Raw genomic sequence first — 20292 nt, 5'->3', positions numbered from 1 at the left:
TTTCTATAGAAAACTTCATCAGCGATCAGTTTTCTATAGAAAACTTCATCAGCGATCAGTTTTCTATAGAAAACTTCATCAGCGATCAGTTTTCTATAGAAAACTTCATAAGCGATCAGTTTTCTATAGAAAACTTTATAAGCGATCAGTTTTCTATAGAGAACTTCAAAAGAGATCAGTTTTCTATAGAAAACTTCAAAAGAGATCAGTTTTCTATAGAAAACTTTATAAGCGATCAGTTTTCTATAGAAAACTTCATCAGTGATCACTTTTCTATAGAAAACTTCATCAGTGATCACTTTTCTATAGAAAACTTCATAAGCGATTACTTTTCTATAGTAAACTTCATCAGCGATCAGTTTTCGTTAGAAATCTTCATCCGCGATCTCTTTTCCATAGAAAACTTCATTAGCGATCACAAAAATCTATTTGTGCAAATTCGAAGTTTTCAAGAAAAATCTAAATTTTAGTGAAGATTCGAAATTTTAGTAAAAAATCGAATTTTTAGTGAAAAACCAAATTTTTTAGAAAAAATCAAATTTAGAGTGAAAAATTATATTTTTAGTGAAAAATCAAATTTTTAGTGAAAAATCGAATTTTTAGTGAAAAACCAAATTTTTTAGAAAAAATCAAATTTAGAGTGAAAAATTAAATTTTTAGTGAAAAATCGAATTTATTGTGAAAATTAGTTTTCTTGTGAAAATTCATAATTTTTAGTGAAAAATTAAATTTTTAGTAAAAAATCAAATTTTTAGTGAAAAATCGAATTTATAGTAAAAAATCGATTTTTTAGTAGAAAATTAAATTTTTTGTGAAAATTCGAATTTTTAGTGAAAAATATTTTTTTTTAGTTAAAATCAAAATCTTTCTTAACTAATCTTTAGAAAAAGTTTAATTCTCTCTGATCTTCTTCTATTATGTTATTCTCTGCACTTTAGTTCCACTACTCACACTCAAGTCCGTCTGTTTGTTTTTCTTTAATAATACATTTTTACGTCTTACTTACAATTTAAGATGCCTGCAGCAAAATTTATAGAATGAGCTTAATTGGTTGATCAATTTAGTTACACTACATTTGCATTTAATAAACTTTTAAAAAAACAGTAACACAGAACTCTGAGAATCATGCGTGTGTGTGGTCTTAGTTTATTATTTATGTTTTTTTTTTCTTTTGTTTGAATGAAATCTTGTTGCAATGAGAATTGGAAAGGAAACTTTGATAATTTTTATAGAGAACTTCCGCAGTGATCAGTTTTATATAGATAACTTCGTCAGCCATCAGTTTTCTATAGATAACTTCTTCAGCGATTAGGTTTCTATAGAAAATTGATCGCGATCAACTTCTTCACGGATCAATTTTCTATAGAAAACTTCCTCAGCGATCAGTTTTTTGTAGGAAACTTCTTCAGCGATCAGTTTTTTGTAGGAAACTTCTTCGACGATCAGTTTTCTATAGAAAATTTCTTCAGCGATCACTTTTCTATAGAAACTTCTTTAGCGATCACTTTTCTATAGAAAACTTCTTTAGCGATCACTTTTCTATAGAAAACTTCTATAGCGATCACTTTTCTACAGAAAATTTCTAAAGCGATCACTTTTCTATAGAAAACTTCTTTAGCGATCACTTTTCTATAGAAAACTTCTTTAGCGATCACTTTTCTATAGAAAACTTCTTTAGCGATCACTTTTCTATAGAAAACTTCTTTAGCGATCACTTTTCTATAGAAAACTTCTTTAGCGATCACTTTTCTATAGAAAACTTCTTTAGCGATCACTTTTCTATAGAAAACTTCTTTAGCGATCACTTTTCTATAGAATACTTCTTTAGCGATCACTTTTCTATAGAAAACTTCTTTAGCGATCACTTTTCTATAAAAAACTTCTTCAGCGATCACTTTTCTATAGAAAACTTCTTCAGCGATCACTTTTCTATAGAAAACTTCTTCAACGATCACTTTTCTATAGAAAATTTCTTCAGCGATCACTTTTCTATAGAAAACTTCTTCAGCGATCACTTTTCTATAGAAAACTTCTTCAGTGATCAGTTTTCTACAGAAAACTTCTTCAGTGATCAGTTTTCTACAGAAAACTTCTTCAGTGATCAGTGTTCTACAGAAAACTTCTTCTGCGATCAGTTTTCTATAGAAAACTTCTTCTGCGATCAGTTTTCTATAGAAAACTTCTTCATCGATTAGTTTTCTTTAGAAAACTTCTTCAGCGATCAGTTTTCTATAGAAAACTTCTTCAGCGATCACTAAAATAATTTGTTTTGTTCAGTTTCCGTTAAAATAACTTTGTTCTTTTCTATGAATTTCTTTCAGTGTATTCAAAATATGTTTTCTCTATATAAATCTTACGATTACGACGAGTAGTAAGAAAACACATTAAAATTCACTTTACGAAATTCACATGTAAATTTTTTTTTTTTTATTTCTTAATTTTCATGCATGAATGATACAGTTCAATTGAATCAATCGGATATCGATTACAATATCAGTATTTGTGTTTTTGTATTTTGCTTAACTTATTATTCTTATTATTAACATGAAACAACAACAGTAATAATGATAATAATATTAACGTTTTTTTTTTGTTTTCAAAATCTTTATTGAGAGACAAGGCAGTCAAGAAACAAATAAACAAACGACTTTAATAAACATGTTGAATAATTTTTTTTTTTTGTGCGAAACTTTTAAATATTTATTTACATTTTCTATATAAAATTTCAATTAAGGTGTGAAAATAAAATAATAATAATGGATAAGAAAAAAAAACAATAACAAGAAAAGCTTTATTGACATATTTCAATTGCATTGTAATAAGAGTCATGTAACATTGCGGTTTTTGGCTTATGGAAATAAAAAAATCAGATACGAATGACAAAAATAGGGCTTCTTAATTAAAAGATCGTAGAATATAAAGATTTAAATGAAATAAACTTTAAATTGCCAGGAATTAAGGGCAGAGTATAGACAGATTGGAAACAGAACTCTCTACTAAGGGAAACACTATTACTAGTAGTGAGACTAGATCTCATGGAAATAGTTATTGGTAACTGATCACACTCCTCATCTACATTATTAAGCCATGATTGTCCGTCCGTCTGTCTATCTGTCCGTCCGTCCGTCTGTCTATCTGTCCGTCCATCTGTCTATCTGTCCGTCCGTCTATCTATCTCTTATAGTGTGATTTGTATGCGTCTCTATGTTTTTAATATCTAAACCATAGTTGGTTATTTATACCTCATTATGGTCATAACTAAAGGTGTTTTAGTCTTTACCATAAAAAAAAACGAAGAAACGAAACAAATTTCAAAATAAAATCACAACAGATCAGACCACACTCTTTACACCACACCAAGGAAACATGAACAAAAAATATATAGAAACTCAACTGCAATATGCCACAAAAAGATACCAACTATATCTACCGTAAGTACAACAACATTTAGACATGTTGCATTAATACATGCATCATGCTACAATGCACTTACATACACATTTTATAAAATTTATATATTATATGTCATCATCAACTCTCAATTTACCAGAGTGACATCTTCTTTAAGAAAACAGAACTCATCAGACAGCAACAGGAATTACAACAAACTCTGCCACAGCCTCTGTAAGAAATTGAAATTTTACTCTATTTTCAACACTTTCCTTACACAACCACCAGCAACTACTGGCTGCCTATCAATTGCTGTGGGCTTTATTGTTGCTGGTTATAGCAACAACAACAACAACATAAAATGCCCCAGACATTTATAATATTTTATGTTAATATTTTCTTTTTTTCGTAAAATTGATTATGGTGACAAAATCCATTTACGGTCATTATCGTGTAACTTTAGTTCACATTGTAAGACTGGCGTCGGACGTGTTGCAACACAATGGAAAATAACTGCAAACTTTGTTTATGAGATCTGTTTTTTCACTCTATTGCAATAACATTGTTTTGAGATTATTCATTTTTAGATTTTCTTTGAAATGCGTGATAAAACATAATAATTATGGTGTGTTGCAATGGAATACTTAATTAAAAGAAATCCTGCAACAATTGCATTCTTTCTTAAAAAAAAAGTACGAGAACTATGTATAAGAAATGGAGTTTGCAACAGTTTGTTTTTTCTCAATAAACAACTTTTGTAACCAGAATGTTTTCTATAGAAAATTTCTAGCTGGAGAGTATTTCTTAACAAAATCTTTCAAATAAAATAGTTTTCTGATCAATTTTTTGTAAAAAGGCTTAGTTTCTTAATAAAATTTCTTTAACGATCACTTTTCTAAAGAAAACTTCTACAATGATAACTTTTCTAAAGAAAAATTCATCAACAATCACTTTTCTATAGGAAACTTTTCTAAAGTAAACATCTTCAATAGTCACTATTCTAAAGAAAACATCTTCAGCGATCACTTTTCTAAAGAAAACTTCTACAACGATCAGTTTTCTAAAGAAAACTTCTTCAACGATCACTTTTCTTATAGAAAACTTCTTCAGCGATCACTTTCTAAAAAAAACTTCTTCTTCTGTAGAAAACTTCTTGAACGATCACTTTTCTGTAGAAAACTTCTTGAACGATCACTTTTCTATAGAAAACTTCTTGAACGATCACTTTTCTATAGAAAACTTCTTTAACAATCACTTTTCTATAGAAAATTTCTTAAGCGATCACTTTCCTATAGAAAACTTCTTCAACGATCACTTTTCTCACGAAAACTTCTTTAACGATCACTTTTCTATACAAAACTTCTACAACGATCAGTTTTCTAAAGAAAACTTCTACAACGAACACTTTCCTAAAGAAAACTTCTTTAACGATCACTTTTCTATAGAAAACTTCATTAACGATCCCTTTTCTAAAAAAAACTTTCTACAACGATCAGTTTTCTAAAAAAAAACTTCTTCAACGATCACTTTCATAAAGGAAACTTCATCAACGATCACTTTTCTAAAGAAAACTTCTTCAACGATCACTTTTCTAAAGAAAACTTCTTCAAAGATCACTTTTCTAAAGAAAACTTCTTCAACGATCACTTTTCTATAAAAAACTTCTACAACGATCACTTTTCTAAAGAAAACTTCTACAACGATCAGTTTTCTAAAGAAAACTTCTACAACGAACACTTTCCTAAGAAACTTCATTAACGATCCCTTTTCTAAAAAAACCTTCAACAACGATCATTTTTCTAAAAAAAAAACTTCTTCAACGATCACTTTCATAAAGGAAACTTCATCAACGATCACTTTTCTAAATAAAACTTCATTAACGATCCCTTTTCTAAAGAAAACTTCTTTAACGATCACTATTCTAAAAAAAACTTCTTCAACGTTCACTTTCATAAAGGAAACTTCTTCAACGATCAATTTTCTAAAGAAAACTTCTTCGACGATCACTCTTTACCGGTAACTGTTCTAATGGAAAACTTCTTCATCGATCAGTTTTCTGTAGAAAATTTTCTATAGAAAACTAGAAAACTTTTCTATAGAAAACTTCTGCATCGATCAGTTTTTTTATACAAAACTTCATCGATTGGTATTCTATAGAAAACTTCTTCATTGATTAGTTTTCCATAGGAAACTTCTTCATCGATTGGTATTCCTTAGAAAACTTCTTCATCGATCAGTTTTCTATAGAAAACTTCTTCAACGATCAGTTTTCTATAGAAAACTTCTTCAACGATCAGTTTCCTATAGAAAACTTCTTCAACGATCAGTTTAATATAGAAAACTTCTTCACCTATCCGTTTTCTATAAGAAAACTTCTTCATCGATCAGTTTTCTATAGAAAACTTTTTCACCTATCCGTTTTCTATAAGAAAACTTCTTCATCGATCTGTTTTTTATAGAAAACTTCTTCATTGATCAGGTTTCCATAGAAAACTTCAGCATCGATCAGTTTTCTATAAGAAAACTTCTTCATCGATTCGTTTTCTATAGAAAACATCTTCACTTCTTCTTTGGTCAGTTTTCTATAGGAAACTTCTTTATCGTTTGGTTTTCCATAGGAATCTTCTTGATCGATTGGTTTTCCATAGAAAACTTCTTCATCGATCAGTTTTCTATAGAAAACTTCTTTATCGATCAGTTTTCTATAGAAAACTTCTTCATCGATCAGTTTTCCATAGAAAACTTCTTCACCTATCAGTTTTCTATAAAAAAAACTTCTTCACCTATCAGTTTTCTATAAGAAAACTTCTTCATCGATCTGTTTTCTATAGAAACTTCTTCATTGATCAGTTTTCTATAGAAAACTTCTTCATCGATCAGTTTTCCATAGAAAACTTCAGTGTCGATCAATTTTTTCATAGAAAACTTCTGCATCGATCAATTTTCAATATAAAACTTCTTAACCGATCAGGTTTTTTCAAAGAAAACTTCTGCATCGATAAATTTTCTATAGAAAACTCATTCATCAATCAGAAAACTTCTTCATCGATCAGTTTTCTATTGAAAATATATAGATCGAACAGTTTTTTTTTATTGAGAACTACTTTATTGAGATGGTTTTTTACAGAAAACTTCTTGATCAAATAGTTTTCTTTAGAAAATTTCAGCATTAAGCAGTTTTCATTAGAAAACTTATTTCTCGATCTTTATCGTTGCAACGATCAGTTTATGAATCGAATTTTTTCTTATCGTTGCGCTTTTAAGAGAGCAGTTTTCTATATATATTCTCCATGAAGCAATTTCTGATAGAAGAAAACATTTTTTTAAATGATTCTTCTGCAAACATTTTTATCAACTTAAATATGTAATCAAATGAAATTATAATTTGTTCTGCCATAAATCTCCAGTTGTGTAGCCCTGGCAACCCTTCATTTTATAACGCTGCAAATTTAAAGACATCAAATAAATTAGGAAAAAAAAACATACGTTTTGGTATGTTGTTTAAAATTTGCCAAAAAGATAACATTATTTAAAAACACTTTGGGAGTGAGAGTTTGGGTTTATTATTAAACAAACATCCCTTATTTAATTTTCAATTTAACTGGACTTGAAAAATATCTTTGCCAATAAATTTTAAAGTGTAAAGTTTAACACACACACAATCGCTTACATATATACATAAATTGGGTATCAATGACAGGTTCAAGGTTTTTTTTTTTGTATTTTTTGACACTTGACTGCATCAAAAGATGTTAGAACATTATAAATGGCCTTTAAGTCTGCAGTGTTTTGAAGAAGAAAAAAAGAGTGTGAAATTGAAATCCCAGATAAAAAGAACACAAATTGTTATTTTTTTATACCAACTCAATCTTTTTGTCGTCACATCATTCTCAACATCAGCCAGAGTCATGGGTGAACAGGGGGTGGGGGCATTGGTGTGAACACGTGTTCAATTGTTGCTATAAGAAAAATTGCCCGGGATTTTTTTTCGTATGCGAATGTGAAACCCAGACTTTATCTAATGTTTTTGGTATTATTGTTGTTGTTGTTTTTTTAATGTAATTTGTTAAGCTTCAAATCATTGTTGTTGTTCTTAAATTGATTTGTTCGAATTTTTCCAACGATTAAATTTATTTCCTTTTTTATCGGAAAAGCATGTAATGTAATTCGCCTCAATTTACACGTATACAAAACAGTGTTGTCAATTGTAGAAAAGATTTTTAGAATGATTTTTGATGCTTACTCATGACAAACTCATGATTATTTGTGACAAAGTAGTGTTAACAGTAATTAGTTCTTTATTACTCTATAAGTGTAAATGAATATTTTATTTTCTAGCGTTTTTTTAACTTTAAGTATAGTAGGCATCACTGTTTTATATAAACACTAGCATACCCTGGGTGCTTCGCTACCCTAATCAAAATTAAATAGGTACATACAAAATTTTGTTTACTTTTATAGAAAATTAAAATTTATTAAAAATTTGTTTAATGTTTTAGTTTTTTACGTCAAAATATCACCTGAATAAATTCGCATTCAGTAAGAAGCTTGTAATTTTATAGAAAATTTCGAAAGTACTATTTGAAAAAAAAATACTATAAAATACCTTTCATTTAATCAAAAAATTTATGTTTTTGTGTTCAATATTATATACAATTCCAAAAATAATAATTTGATGAATGAAAAAGTACAAAAAGTCCCTTTCAGTAGATTGTCATTCACTAAGGTCTCTACATTTTAAATTTTATATTTCTATGTTCAATATCGTAAAAATATCAAAAAGTACCATCGGAAAAATGAAAAAGTACAAGAATCTCTCTCAATAAATTCTCATTTAATAAGGATGTGTTCCGGTTAACCATTATAGAGAAACCAAAAGGTACCATTTTAAGAATGGAAAAGTACCAAAGAGTAATCACTTAGAGAATATTATTCAGTCAAGACCATGTTTGTTAAAATTTATGTTCCTAGGTTAAATATTTTAGAAAATTCAAAAAGTACTAAAAAGTTCTCTCTTAAAGAATCTTATTCAATGAGGACAGTGTATGTTTAATAATCAAGTGTTTTGAATTCATATTACAGAACATACAAAGAGTATAATTTGAAGAAAGAAAAAGTACCAATAGTGGAATAAATTTTACCTAAGTGGAAAGTACTAATAAAAAGAGTACAATTTTTGCCCTTTTCGCTTAGAAATATACTTTTTCGAGAATTAAGTTTACAAAATGTTCCGTACTTAAATCTATATATCGCAGATAAAACTCAAACGATTCAAATCTGCATTTATTTGTTCCAGACAAATTGTGCTTTTAAAAAGGTACCAAACAATTTACTCAAATTTGGTCCTATATAGGTCTTAGTACTCGAATTCCAAAATAATATACCAATAGCTTATTTTGTGTGAGTATATAAACTGCTTTTTCAAATTTTATAAAAATTGGCTCAATGAGTTTGAATAAAATTAAATTTCCCGTTTTTTCCCCTTTTTGGTACTTTTTTCCCCAGTGAAATAGCAAACATTTTGTTTCAATAAATATTACAGAGTTAGTCCGTAATTTAATAGGAATACTTCAATAAATCGAAAAAGTTTTCTTAATGTGCTAAAAAAAGTACCAAAAATACAGTTTCCTCCCTTTTACACCCAAAAAGTGCTGAATTTTAAAAAAGTACGAAACTGGTGTCTCCTAATTTTGGGAGATATATTCAAAATATTTACAAAAATGTTATTTTGTTTATTAGTTAAAAAGTTATAAAGGGCCAAAAAAGGTACCAAAATCACCTTTGTTACACATTTTTACCCCTTAAAAGTACGAATTTCAAAAAAGTACCAGACACCCATCTGCTTATTTTAAGAGTAGATACAGGTGCATTTAAAATTTTTCTTGTATCACTAATATTGTGTAAGATAATTAAGAAAACCTGTTTTACCCGTTTTTTTCCCTTTTTTACCCCTAAATGTACAAATTTCCAAAAATCCCTGCTTAGTGGATCTATATAACCAAAAACACATCTACTGTCAAAATTTCATGATTCTAGGTTTAGCCGTAACGCTACTCTTTTATATATATAGATAAGTGAATATTTTATTTTCTAGCGTTTTTTAACTTTAAGTATAGTAGGCATCACTGCTTTATATAAACATTTTTCAAATGTACGTGCATTTTCTGTTATAGAATCTATATCGACTAAGAAATCCTCAATAAAATCTTTTTACAGACAGTTACCGTTTTGTCCGTCTGTCTGTCTTACTGTTTATTGCAGAAATTCCTTGTTGTTGTTAGAAATTTTTGCACGTTTTACAGTTTCCTTTAATGTCATTTTACAAAGATTTTGTTTTCAGCTTTTTTGCTATCTTCCTTTCTTACTTTTATTCTTTGTTTAAGGAATTTAATCAAAATTTCTTTTTTTCTTATTCTTTTCCTCACTATATTGTGAGATATGTGATAAAAAAATAAGTTGTTCTTTTCATGGTTTAAAAACATTTTATTGATTACACATTTTATTGTGTTGTTAATTTTATTAGTTTTAAATTTAAATCGATTTTTTCTTATTTGTAATATTAAATGAAATTAATTTGTATATTTTTTATTTCTTTACAGGCAGAAGTAAGTATTGATGTCTTTAATTTTTAATTAAAAATTAAGTTTAAAGCGGGTAAGTTGTTGTGCTGATAACTATACTCTACACCATTTTTGTAGGGAGGGTATATTGGGTTTGTGCTGATGTTTGTAACGCACAATAATATTGGTTCTATACCCTTCTTAAAGTATACCAATCGGCTTAGAATCATTTTCTGAGACGATTTAGCTATGTCCGCCCGTCTGTCTGTCTGTCTGTCTGTCTGTCCGTCCATGTAAACCTTGTAATCAAACAACAGGTCGCAATTTCGAAGATAATTCAATGAAATTTGGTACATGACCTTCTATTGTCCCAGGGACGACTATTGAAAATGATTAAGATCGGACCAGAAAAACTTTCTTAGACAACTTCATAATTGAGCAGATTTCTATAGAAAACTTAATCATCGAACAGAAAACATTAAAATCGATCAGTTTTCAATAGAAAACTTTCTATACAAAACTTTCTTATCGAGCAGTTTTCTGTAGAACAATTCAAAATCGAGAAGTTGTTTATAGAAAACTTCATGATCTAACAGTTTTCTATAGAAAACATTCACAAGAAACTTTCTGAGAAACTCATCATCATCGAGCAGTTATTTATAGAAAACTTAAAACCCGATCAGTTTTCTATAGAAAACTTTCTATACACAACTTTCACATCGAGCTTTTTTCTGCAGAAAACATCGTCATCGAGCAGCAATCTGAAGAAGCAGTTTTCTGAAGCTTGATAATCGAGCAGTTTTTCTGAAGACTTTCACATAGAGCAGCTTTCCATAAAACATTCACATCGCGATGTTTTGCTATAGAAAACTTTCGCACTACGAGCAGTTTTTCATATTAACTTTCACATTAAGCACTTTACTACAGAAAACTTTTACATTGACCAGTTTCTTTTACAGAATACTGCATTGTCCAGCAGTTCTATATAGAAAACCGCATTATCCTGGAATTTTCTATAGAAACTTTTATAATCTAGAAGTTTTCTATAAAACAAACTTCATCTTTGAGCAGTTTTTTGTAACAAATACATCATTATTGAGCAGTTTTCTGGCAACACTTTAATATCAATCAGTTTTCTATAAAAAGCTTCATTATGTAATTGTTTTTCTTTAGAAAATTTTATAATAGAGCAGTTTTTTGTAACAAATACATCATCATTGAGCAGTTTTTTGCAAAGACTTTAACATGAAGCAGTTTTCTATTGGAAATTTTATTATGTAATTGTATTTCTTTAGAAAATTTCATAATAGAGCAGTTTTTTGTAACAAATTTTTACAGCAGTTTTCTGTAAAAATTTTAATCTCAGGCAGTTTTCCATAGAAAACTTCATTATGTAGTAGTTTTTATTTAGAAAATTTTATAACAGAGCAGTGTTTTGTAACAAATCCATCATCATTGAATAGTTTTCTAGAAAAACACTTTAATATCAAGCAGTTTTCTATATAAAACTTCATTATGTAGTTGTTTTTCTTTAGAAAATATTATAATAGAGCAGTTTTTTTTATAAAGATTCCATCATTATTGAGCAGTTTTCTGCAAAAACCTTAATATCAAGCAGTTTTCAATTGGAAACTTCATTATTTAGTAGTTTTTCTTTAGAAAATTTTATAATAGAGCAGTTGTTTGTAATAAATACATCATCATTGAGCAGTGTTCTGCAAAAACTTTAATATCAAGCAGTTATCTATAGAAAACTTCATTATTTTGTAGTTTTTCCTTAGAAAATTTTATAATATGACAGTTTTTTGTAACAAATCCATCATTGATGAGCAGTTTTCTGCAAAAACTTTAATATCAAGCAGTTTTCTACAGAAAACTTAATTATTTTGTAGTTTTCCTTAGAAAATTTTTTTAACAGAGCAGTTTTTTTGTAATAAATCCATCATTGCTGAGCAGTTTTCTGCAAAAACTTTAATATTCAGCAGTTTTCTATAAAAAAAACCTCATTATTTTGTAGTTTTTCCTTAGTAAATTTTATAATAGAGCAGTTTTTTGTAAAAACGTCCATCATTATTGAGCAGTTTTCTGCAAAGACTTTAATATTAAGCAGTTTTCTATTGGAAACTTCATTATTTAGTAGTTTTTCTTAGAAAATTTTATAACAGAGCAGTTTTTTGTAACAAATACAACATCATTAAGCAGTTTTCTGTAAACATTTTAATATCAAGCAGTTTCTATAGAAAACTTCACTATGTAGTAGTTGTTCCTTAGAAAATTTTATAATAGAGCAGTTTTTTGTAACAAATCCATCATTATTGAGCAGTTTTCTGCAAAAACTTTAATATCAAGCAGTTTTCTATAGAAAACTTAATTATTTTTTAGTTTTCCTTAGAAAATTTTATAATAGAGCAGTTATTTGTAAAAACATCCATCATTATTGAGCAGTTTTCAGCAAAGACTTTAATATCAAGCAGTTTTCTATAGAAAACTTAATTATTTAGTAGTTTTCCTTAGAAAATTATTTAACAGAGCAGTTTTTTTTGTAATAAATCCATCATTATTGAGCAGTTCTCTATATAAAATTTCATTATGTATTTATTTTTCTTTAAAAAATTTTATAATATGACAGTTTTTTGTAACTAATGTATCATAATTGAGCAGTTTTCTGCAAAAAAAACTTCAATATCAAGCAGTTTTCTATTGGCAGCTTCATTATTGAACAGTTTTTTAACTTTATAATTGAACAGTTTTTTATAAAAAACTTTTATATCAAGCAGTTTTCTAGAAATTTTTGTGTTCGAGCAGTTTTTCTTATCTTCAAACAAAAAAGTTTTTTATTGAATAAAAGTAGAAAACATTAATATTGAGCAGTTTTCTATTGAGTTTCAATACCGATCAGTTTTTTTGAAGAAACTTCATTATTGAACAGTTTTCTATGGAACCCTTATTATCATTATTGAAGAGTTTTTTTTTCAACTTTATAATTGAACAGTTTTTTATAAAAACCTTTTATATCGAGCAGTTTTCTAGAAATTGATCTTTTCGAGCAGTTTTTCTTATCTTCAAACAAAAAACTTTTTTATTGAATAAAAGCAGAAAACTTTATTATTGAGCAGTTTTCTATTGAGTTTCAATACTGATTAGTTTTTTTGAAGAAACTTCATTATTGAACAGTTTTCTATGGAACTCTTATTATCATTATTGAAGAGTTTTTTTCAACTTTATAATTGAACAGTTTTTTATAAAAAATTTTTATATAGCAGTTTTTCTTATCTTCAAACAAAAAAGTTTTTTATTGAGTAAAACTGGAAAACTTTAATATTGAGCAGTTTTCTATTGAGTTTCAATACTGATCAGTTTTTTTTAAAGAAACTTCATTATTGAACAGTTTTCTATGGAACCCTTTATCTCAAGCAGTGTTCTAAAGAAAATGTATTTATCAGTTTTCCATAAAAACGTTATTATTGAAGAGTTTTCTATGGAAAATTTTGTAAACGAAAAATTTTCTATAGAAAGCTTTCTCATGGAACTAAAAGCTTTTATAAAAAAAGCTTAGAAGGGAGTATTTTTTAGCTTTCAAGTTTTAATGCAATTAGTGGTCAAATATTTTACATAAAATTTATGTTAGAATTTCATTTTTTTCCTCCTCTCCCCCCAAAAGTATCCTTTTCTTGCAAATGGTCCTTTAAAATAACACGACAATAAAAAAATAATTTAAATTTCTTGTTGTTAACATCATAAATCAATGACAACTTTAAAATAAAACGAATTTCTTTTCCATACTTAGTATTTGAAACATTTATTACAAATTTTAAAAAACGAAAGTAGTTTCCGCACATAAAAACTAAAAGAAATAACTCAAAAACTAGAAAACAATTAAAAACGACTTGTGGTCAACGCAAAAGATGTTTCAAATGCTACAGAAAAATGTCATCAAGTTATACTCTGTTACTGTTTCTGTTTCTTATGTTCAAAGATAAAATGTGTAACAAAACTAACATTTTACTAATGATAGTTTTTGGGTTTTTTTTTTTTTTTTTTTGACCAAAGAAATTTCACTTTTACTCATAATGAATGTCTAGAGAAGAAAATGCTGGTTGCTGGAATTGAAGAAGGGTGGTTATTTTTAAAGTTAATTTCACTTTTGTTTTTAGGAAATTAGTTGTGGCAACCAAAAGAATGCTCGTTAGTAAAAACCAAAAATTTTTTATATTTTTTTAAAAGAAATTTTTAAAATTTATTAAATGGTCTACAATAGAAAATGTTGTACGTCCTTAAGAATTCCTTAAAGAAGTTTCCTTTAATAGCTGTTAACAAATATTTGCTACAGCAATTATATTCACAAACATCTTCTTTTCCTTTTTTTCTCATAAAAATTTAAGAAATTTCTTTTAGATTTCAAAATTAAATTAAAATTGTTTTTAAAACAATTTGACTGACAGTTTTAGAGTAATCATGTAGCAAAAAAAACAAAAAATTAGCTTTTTAATTCCTTCCTGTCAGTTTACGCACTAGACATAGACAGTTTTTTTGTTTTGGTTGCCAGTGTCTAGAACTTTAAACTTCTTAACTCAAAAACCAACGCCTCAATCATTGATTTCCTTGCAACCTCCCCTTCCCTTTTAACACTTCATGCACTACAAATTCATTTAATTTTTAAAGTCATTGTAATGATTGTTTTTCATTTTTTTTCTCAAATGACTCCTCAGTGACTTGCCAAATAGTTAAAACTTTAATTATTTTCACAAAATAAATAATTTCGTAATATACGAAAATTCAATTGCTGTTGTGTGTTTTATCGTAATGAATAAATGTTTAAATGAAATAGACACTAGAGAGACATGTTGTAGACATTAGAGACGTTTAAAACGGATGTTGACTTTTTAACATTTGAATTAATTGCTGCTGTTGTCGCTGCCGTTTTCTTTTTTTGTTTTGCTACCAACTAAACGACCCACCAACCTACCGACCAAAACAGTTAACATACTTACTTACGATTTTTCGTTTGTGCCATGGCATCATTTAACACTCGCATTACCAGTGTAGATTTATTCATTTAATCGAGTTCGTAAGTAAATGAAATGATATTAGGGTGGCACCTGTTCTAGAGGCACTAGTTCTTGCTCAGATATACTTCAGTTCTAGTTCAGTTCTAGTTTAGTTCTAGTTCTGTTCTAGTTCTTTTCTAGTTCTGTTGTAGTTCTGTTCTAGTTCAGTTCTAGTTTAGTTCTAGTTCTGTTCTAGTTCTTTTCTAGTTCTGTTGTAGTTCTGTTCTAGTTCAGTTCTAGTTTAGTTCTAGTTCAGTTCTAGTTCAGTTCTAGTTCAGTTCTAGTTCAGTTCTAGTTCAGTTCTAGTTCAGTTCTAGTTCAGTTCTAGTTCAGTTCTAGTTCAGTTCTAGTTCAGTTCTAGTTCAGTTCTAGTTCAGTTCTAGTTCAGTTCTAGTTCAGTTCTAGTTCAGTTCTAGTTCAGTTCTAGTTCAGTTCTAGTTCAGTTCTAGTTCTAGTTCAGTTCTAGTTCAGTTCTAGTTCAGTTCTAGTTCAGTTCTAGTTCAGTTCTAGTTCAGTTCTAGTTCAGTTCTAGTTCAGTTCTAGTTCAGTTCTAGTTCAGTTCTAGTTCAGTTCTAGTTCAGTTCTAGTTCAGTTCTAGTTCAGTTCTAGTTCAGTTCTAGTTCAGTTCTAGTTCAGTTCTATTTCTGTTCTAGTTCTGTTCTAGTTCAGTTCTAGTTTAGTTCTAGTTCTGTTCTAGTTCTGTTCTAGTTCTTTTCTAGTTCTGTTGTAGTTCTGTTCTAGTTCAGTTCTAGTTTAGTTCTAGTTCTGTTCTAGTTCTTTTCTAGTTCTGTTGTAGTTCTGTTCTAGTTCAGTTCTAGTTTAGTTCTAGTTCAGTTCTAGTTCAGTTCTAGTTCAGTTCTAGAACTGAACTAGAACAGAACTACAACAGAACTAGAAAAGAACTAGAACAGAACTAGAACAGAACTAGAACTAAACTAGAACTGAACTAGAACAGAACTAGAACAGAAATAGAACTGAACTAGAACTGAACTAGAACTGAACTAGAACTGAACTAGAACTGAACTAGAACTGAACTAGAACTGAACTAGAACTGAACTAGAACTGAACTAGAACTGAACTAGAACTGAACTAGAACTGAACTAGAACTGAACTAGAACTGAACTAGAACTGAACTAGAACTGAACTAGAACTGAACTAGAACTGAACTAGAACTAGAACTGAACTAGAACTGAACTAGAACTGAACTAGAACTGAACTAGACTCTAGAACTGAACTAGAACTGAACTAGAACTGAACTAGAACTGAACTAGAACTGAACTAGAACTGAACTAGAACTGAACTAGAACTGAACTAGAACTGACTAGAACTGAACTAGAACTGAACTAGAACTGAACTAGAACTGAACTAACTGAACTAGAACTGAACTAGAACTGAACTAGAACTAAACTAGAACTGAACTAGAACAGAACTACAACAGAACTAGAAAAGAACTAGAACAGAACTAGAACTAAACTAGAACTGAACTAGAACAGAACTACAACAGAACTAGAAAAGAACTAGAACAGAACTAGAACTAAACTAGAACTGAACTAGAACTGAAGTATATCTGAGCAAGAACTAGTGCCTCTAGAACAGGTGCCACCCTAATATCATTTCATTTACTTACGAACTCGATTAAATGAATAAATCTACACTGGTAATGCGAGTGTTAAATGATGCCATGGCACAAACGAAAAATCGTAAGTAAGTATGTTAACTGTTTTGGTCGGTAGGTTGGTGGGTCGTTTAGTTGGTAGCAAAACAAAAAAAGAAAACGGCAGCGACAACAGCAGCAATTAATTCAAATGTTAAAAAGTCAACATCCGTTTTTAAACGTCTCTAATGTCTACAACATGTCTCTCTAGAACAGTTCTAGTTTAGTTCTAGTTCTGTTCTAGTTCTTTTCTAGTTCTGTTGTAGTTCTGTTCTAGTTCAGTTCTAGTTTAGTTCTAGTTCAGTTCTAGTTCAGTTCTAGTTCAGTTCTAGTTCAGTTCTAGTTCAGTTCTAGTTCAGTTCTAGTTCAGTTCTAGTTCAGTTCTAGTTCAGTTCTAGTTCAGTTCTAGTTCAGTTCTAGTTCAGTTCTAGTTCAGTTCTAGTTCAGTTCTAGTTCAGTTCTAGTTCAGTTCTAGTTCAGTTCTAGTTCAGTTCTAGTTCAGTTCTAGTTCAGTTCTAGTCAGTTCTAGTTCAGTTTCTAGTTCAGTTCTAGTTCAGTTCTAGTTCAGTTCTAGTTCAGTTCTAGTTCAGTTCTAGTTCAGTTCTAGTTCAGTTCTAGTTCAGTTCTAGTTCAGTTCTAGTTCAGTTCTAGTTCAGTTCTAGTTCAGTTCTAGTTCAGTTCTAGTTCAGTTCTAGTTCAGTTCTAGTTCAGTTCTAGTTCAGTTCTAGTTCAGTTCTAGTTCAGTTCTAGTTCAGTTCTAGTTCAGTTCTAGTTCAGTTCTAGTTCAGTTCTAGTTCAGTTCTAGTTCAGTTCTAGTTCAGTTCTAGTTCAGTTCTAGTTCAGTTCTAGTATTCTAGTTCAGTTCTAGTTCAGTTCTAGTCAGTTCTAGTTCAGTTCTAGTTCTAGTTCAGTAGTTCTAGTTCAGTTCTAGTTCTAGTCAGTTCTAGTTCATGTTCTAGTTCAGTTCTAGTTCAGTTCTAGTTCAGTTCTAGTTCAGTTCTAGTTCAGTTCTAGTTCAGTTCTAGTTCAGTTCTGTTCAGTTCTAGTTCAGTTCCTAGTTCAGTTCTAGTTCAGTTTCTAGTTCAGTTCTAGTTCAGTTCTAGTTCAGTTCTAGTTCAGTTCTAGTTCAGTTCTAGTTCAGTTCTAGTTCAGTTCTAGTTCAGTTCTAGTTCAGTTTCTAGTTCAGTTCTAGTTCAGTTCTAGTTCAGTTCTAGTTCAGTTCTAGTTCAGTTCTAGTTCAGTTCTAGTTCAGTTCTAGTTCAGTTCTAGTTCAGTTCTAGTTCAGTTCTAGTTCAGTTCTAGTTCAGTTCTAGTTCAGTTCTAGTTCAGTTCTAGTTCAGTTCTAGTTCAGTTCTAGTTCAGTTCTAGTTCAGTTCTAGTTCAGTTCTAGTTCAGTTCTAGTTCAGTTCTAGTTCAGTTCTAGTTCAGTTCTAGTTCAGTTCTAGTTCAGTTCTAGTTCAGTTCTAGTTCAGTTCTAGTTCAGTTCTAGTTCAGTTCTAGTTCAGTTCTAGTTCAGTTCTAGTTCAGTTCTAGTTCAGTTCTAGTTCAGTTCTAGTTCAGTTCTAGTTTAGTTCTAGTTCAGTTCCACCCTAAATTCATTAATTTGTTTGTATCATTCATTCATTATACCATTAAGAGATTTTTAAGGGTAGTAGTTGGTTGGTTATTTGCTAGTCCACGTATTTTTGCTTATTTCATTTTTAGCGTGTAATTTTTAACTCCTCATAAATCTTTTTTTTTTTTTTTTTGTGGACTCTACGAATATTTTTGTTACGAAAAAACCTCCAACAAGTACATGAAAGTTTTAAGCAAAATTTATTAGATGTAGTGGTAATTTAGTGCGTACGTTTTGTCTTTCATCCATGTTAATGAATTCAAATCTAAAGACCTATTAAATGCACAAATTCATAGATTCCCAGTTGCCTGACTCAAAAGTCAGTGGTTGTTGGCCAGTCATTGTGGCGCAATTATGTTTGTTTTATTTGCTTTAAGGAATTTTTATGGTCTTTTTGTTAGCAAACAAATTTCTAATTGTTTCACATCATCATGGTAATTTCAGGTCCTAGAGTAAGAAAACCCAAAGCGCCAAAATCAACTAACTCCTCAACGGCCGCAGCAGCAGCAACAGCATCTAGTGCAGCAGGGGTCGAAAAAGCCAACTCACCCAGTTCAACATCGTCTGCAAATAACAACGAAGATAAACGACCGCGTACAGCATTTAGTGGTTCACAATTAGCAAGACTGAAGGTAAGCTGGAATATCATTTTAAAGATTTATTAAAAGCTTTTCCCATTTAAGATAAAATTTTGATACCATTCATTACTCTTTTTTCCTTCTTTCCTTTTCGTTACAGCATGAATTTAATGAAAATCGTTATTTAACCGAAAAACGTCGCCAACAATTAAGCTCCGAATTGGGCTTAAATGAAGCTCAAATTAAGATTTGGTTTCAAAATAAACGTGCCAAATTGAAAAAGTCTAGTGGCGTTAAGAATCCCTTGGCCCTGCAATTAATGGCTCAAGGTCTCTACAATCACTCCACCATACCTTTGACTAGAGAAGAGGAAGAACTGCAAGAGTTGCAAGAGCGAGAAAAGAACAACAGCAATAATAATACAAATAGCTTGCAACAGCAGCAACAGGCAGCAAGTGCAGTTACTTCTTAGAATTTTTGATGAGTGGAAAATGGACCTAATTTTTTGTACAAAATAGAATTTTTTTAAACAAAAGTGTGTGTAAATACGAAAAAAAGTGTTGTTGTTAATTGTGTATAAAAATTAATTACTGAAAAAGTAAAATAATTTTGAAATGCAAGCAATATTAGGAAATAGGTAAAAATTAAAAATATGTATATCATTTGATTTTTTTGCAAAGTTTATTTTTGGCCGATGAGGAAAAGTGAAAATACACTCGAAAACACTTTAGTAATAACAAAAATTGTTTATCTATAAAGCAAAACATAAATTTAAACTATTCAAAGATAATTTTTCGATTATTATGCAAACACATCAAAGTGTTAGAGATTTTCGAGAAATATTGTTTTAAAAAAATTTCATTTTTAAAATTTTCTAAAATTTTCGAGTGTATCAAAAAAACAACAAAATCTTTGAGTTTCTAGTCGTAGTTTAAGTATTTTATTTTTTTTTTTTAATTAAGATTTTTTGATTCAAAATATTGTTTATATTAGTTATTTGAAATAAAAAAAAAAGAAATAAATTAAATTATATTAAAATATAAAAAAACTTGTGGTTTTAATTTGAAGAAAATTTTGTTAAAACGGTGGGTATTAAAAAACGTATTTAAAAAATACTAGTTCTGGTTTACTTCTAGTCTAGCTCAGTTCTAAACTAGTTCAGTTTTAGTTCTGTTTAAGTTCTGTCCTAGTTCTTTTCTAGTTCTGTTCTAACTGTGTTTTCGTTCTGATCTAATTCTGTTCTAGTTCGGTTCTAGTTCAGTTCTAGTTCAGTTCTAGTTCAGTTCTAGTTCAGTTCTAGTTCAGTTCTAGTTCAGTTCTAGTTCAGTTCTAGTTCAGTTCTAGTTCAGTTCTAGTTCAGTTCTAGTTCAGTTCTAGTTCAGTTCTAGTTCAGTTCTAGTTCAGTTCTAGTTCAGTTCTAGTTCAGTTCTAGTTCTAGTTCTAGTTC

General features: G+C 29.4%; 1 protein-coding gene across 1 annotated transcript in view; it reads left to right on the top strand.

The window, feature by feature from the left end:
- Window positions 1–19879, top strand: part of LOC119605627 (homeobox protein invected) — a 142068-nt gene extending 122189 nt beyond the window's left edge. The window contains exons 3-4 of the mRNA XM_037958841.1: window positions 18712–18899; window positions 19006–19879. Of these exons, the coding sequence (XP_037814769.1) occupies window positions 18712–18899; window positions 19006–19317 (500 nt within the window). The 3' untranslated portion in view covers window positions 19318–19879. The remainder of the gene's footprint in view (window positions 1–18711; window positions 18900–19005) is intronic.
- The last annotated feature ends 413 nt before the right edge of the window (window positions 19880–20292 follow it).

Source organism: Lucilia sericata, unplaced genomic scaffold, assembly GCF_015586225.1.
Source record: "Lucilia sericata isolate MDLA Ls3-8-SP2 unplaced genomic scaffold, ASM1558622v1 Contig000504F_arrow, whole genome shotgun sequence".
Taxonomy (NCBI): domain Eukaryota; kingdom Metazoa; phylum Arthropoda; class Insecta; order Diptera; family Calliphoridae; genus Lucilia; species Lucilia sericata.
This window is presented reverse-complemented; position numbering and strand designations above follow the sequence as displayed.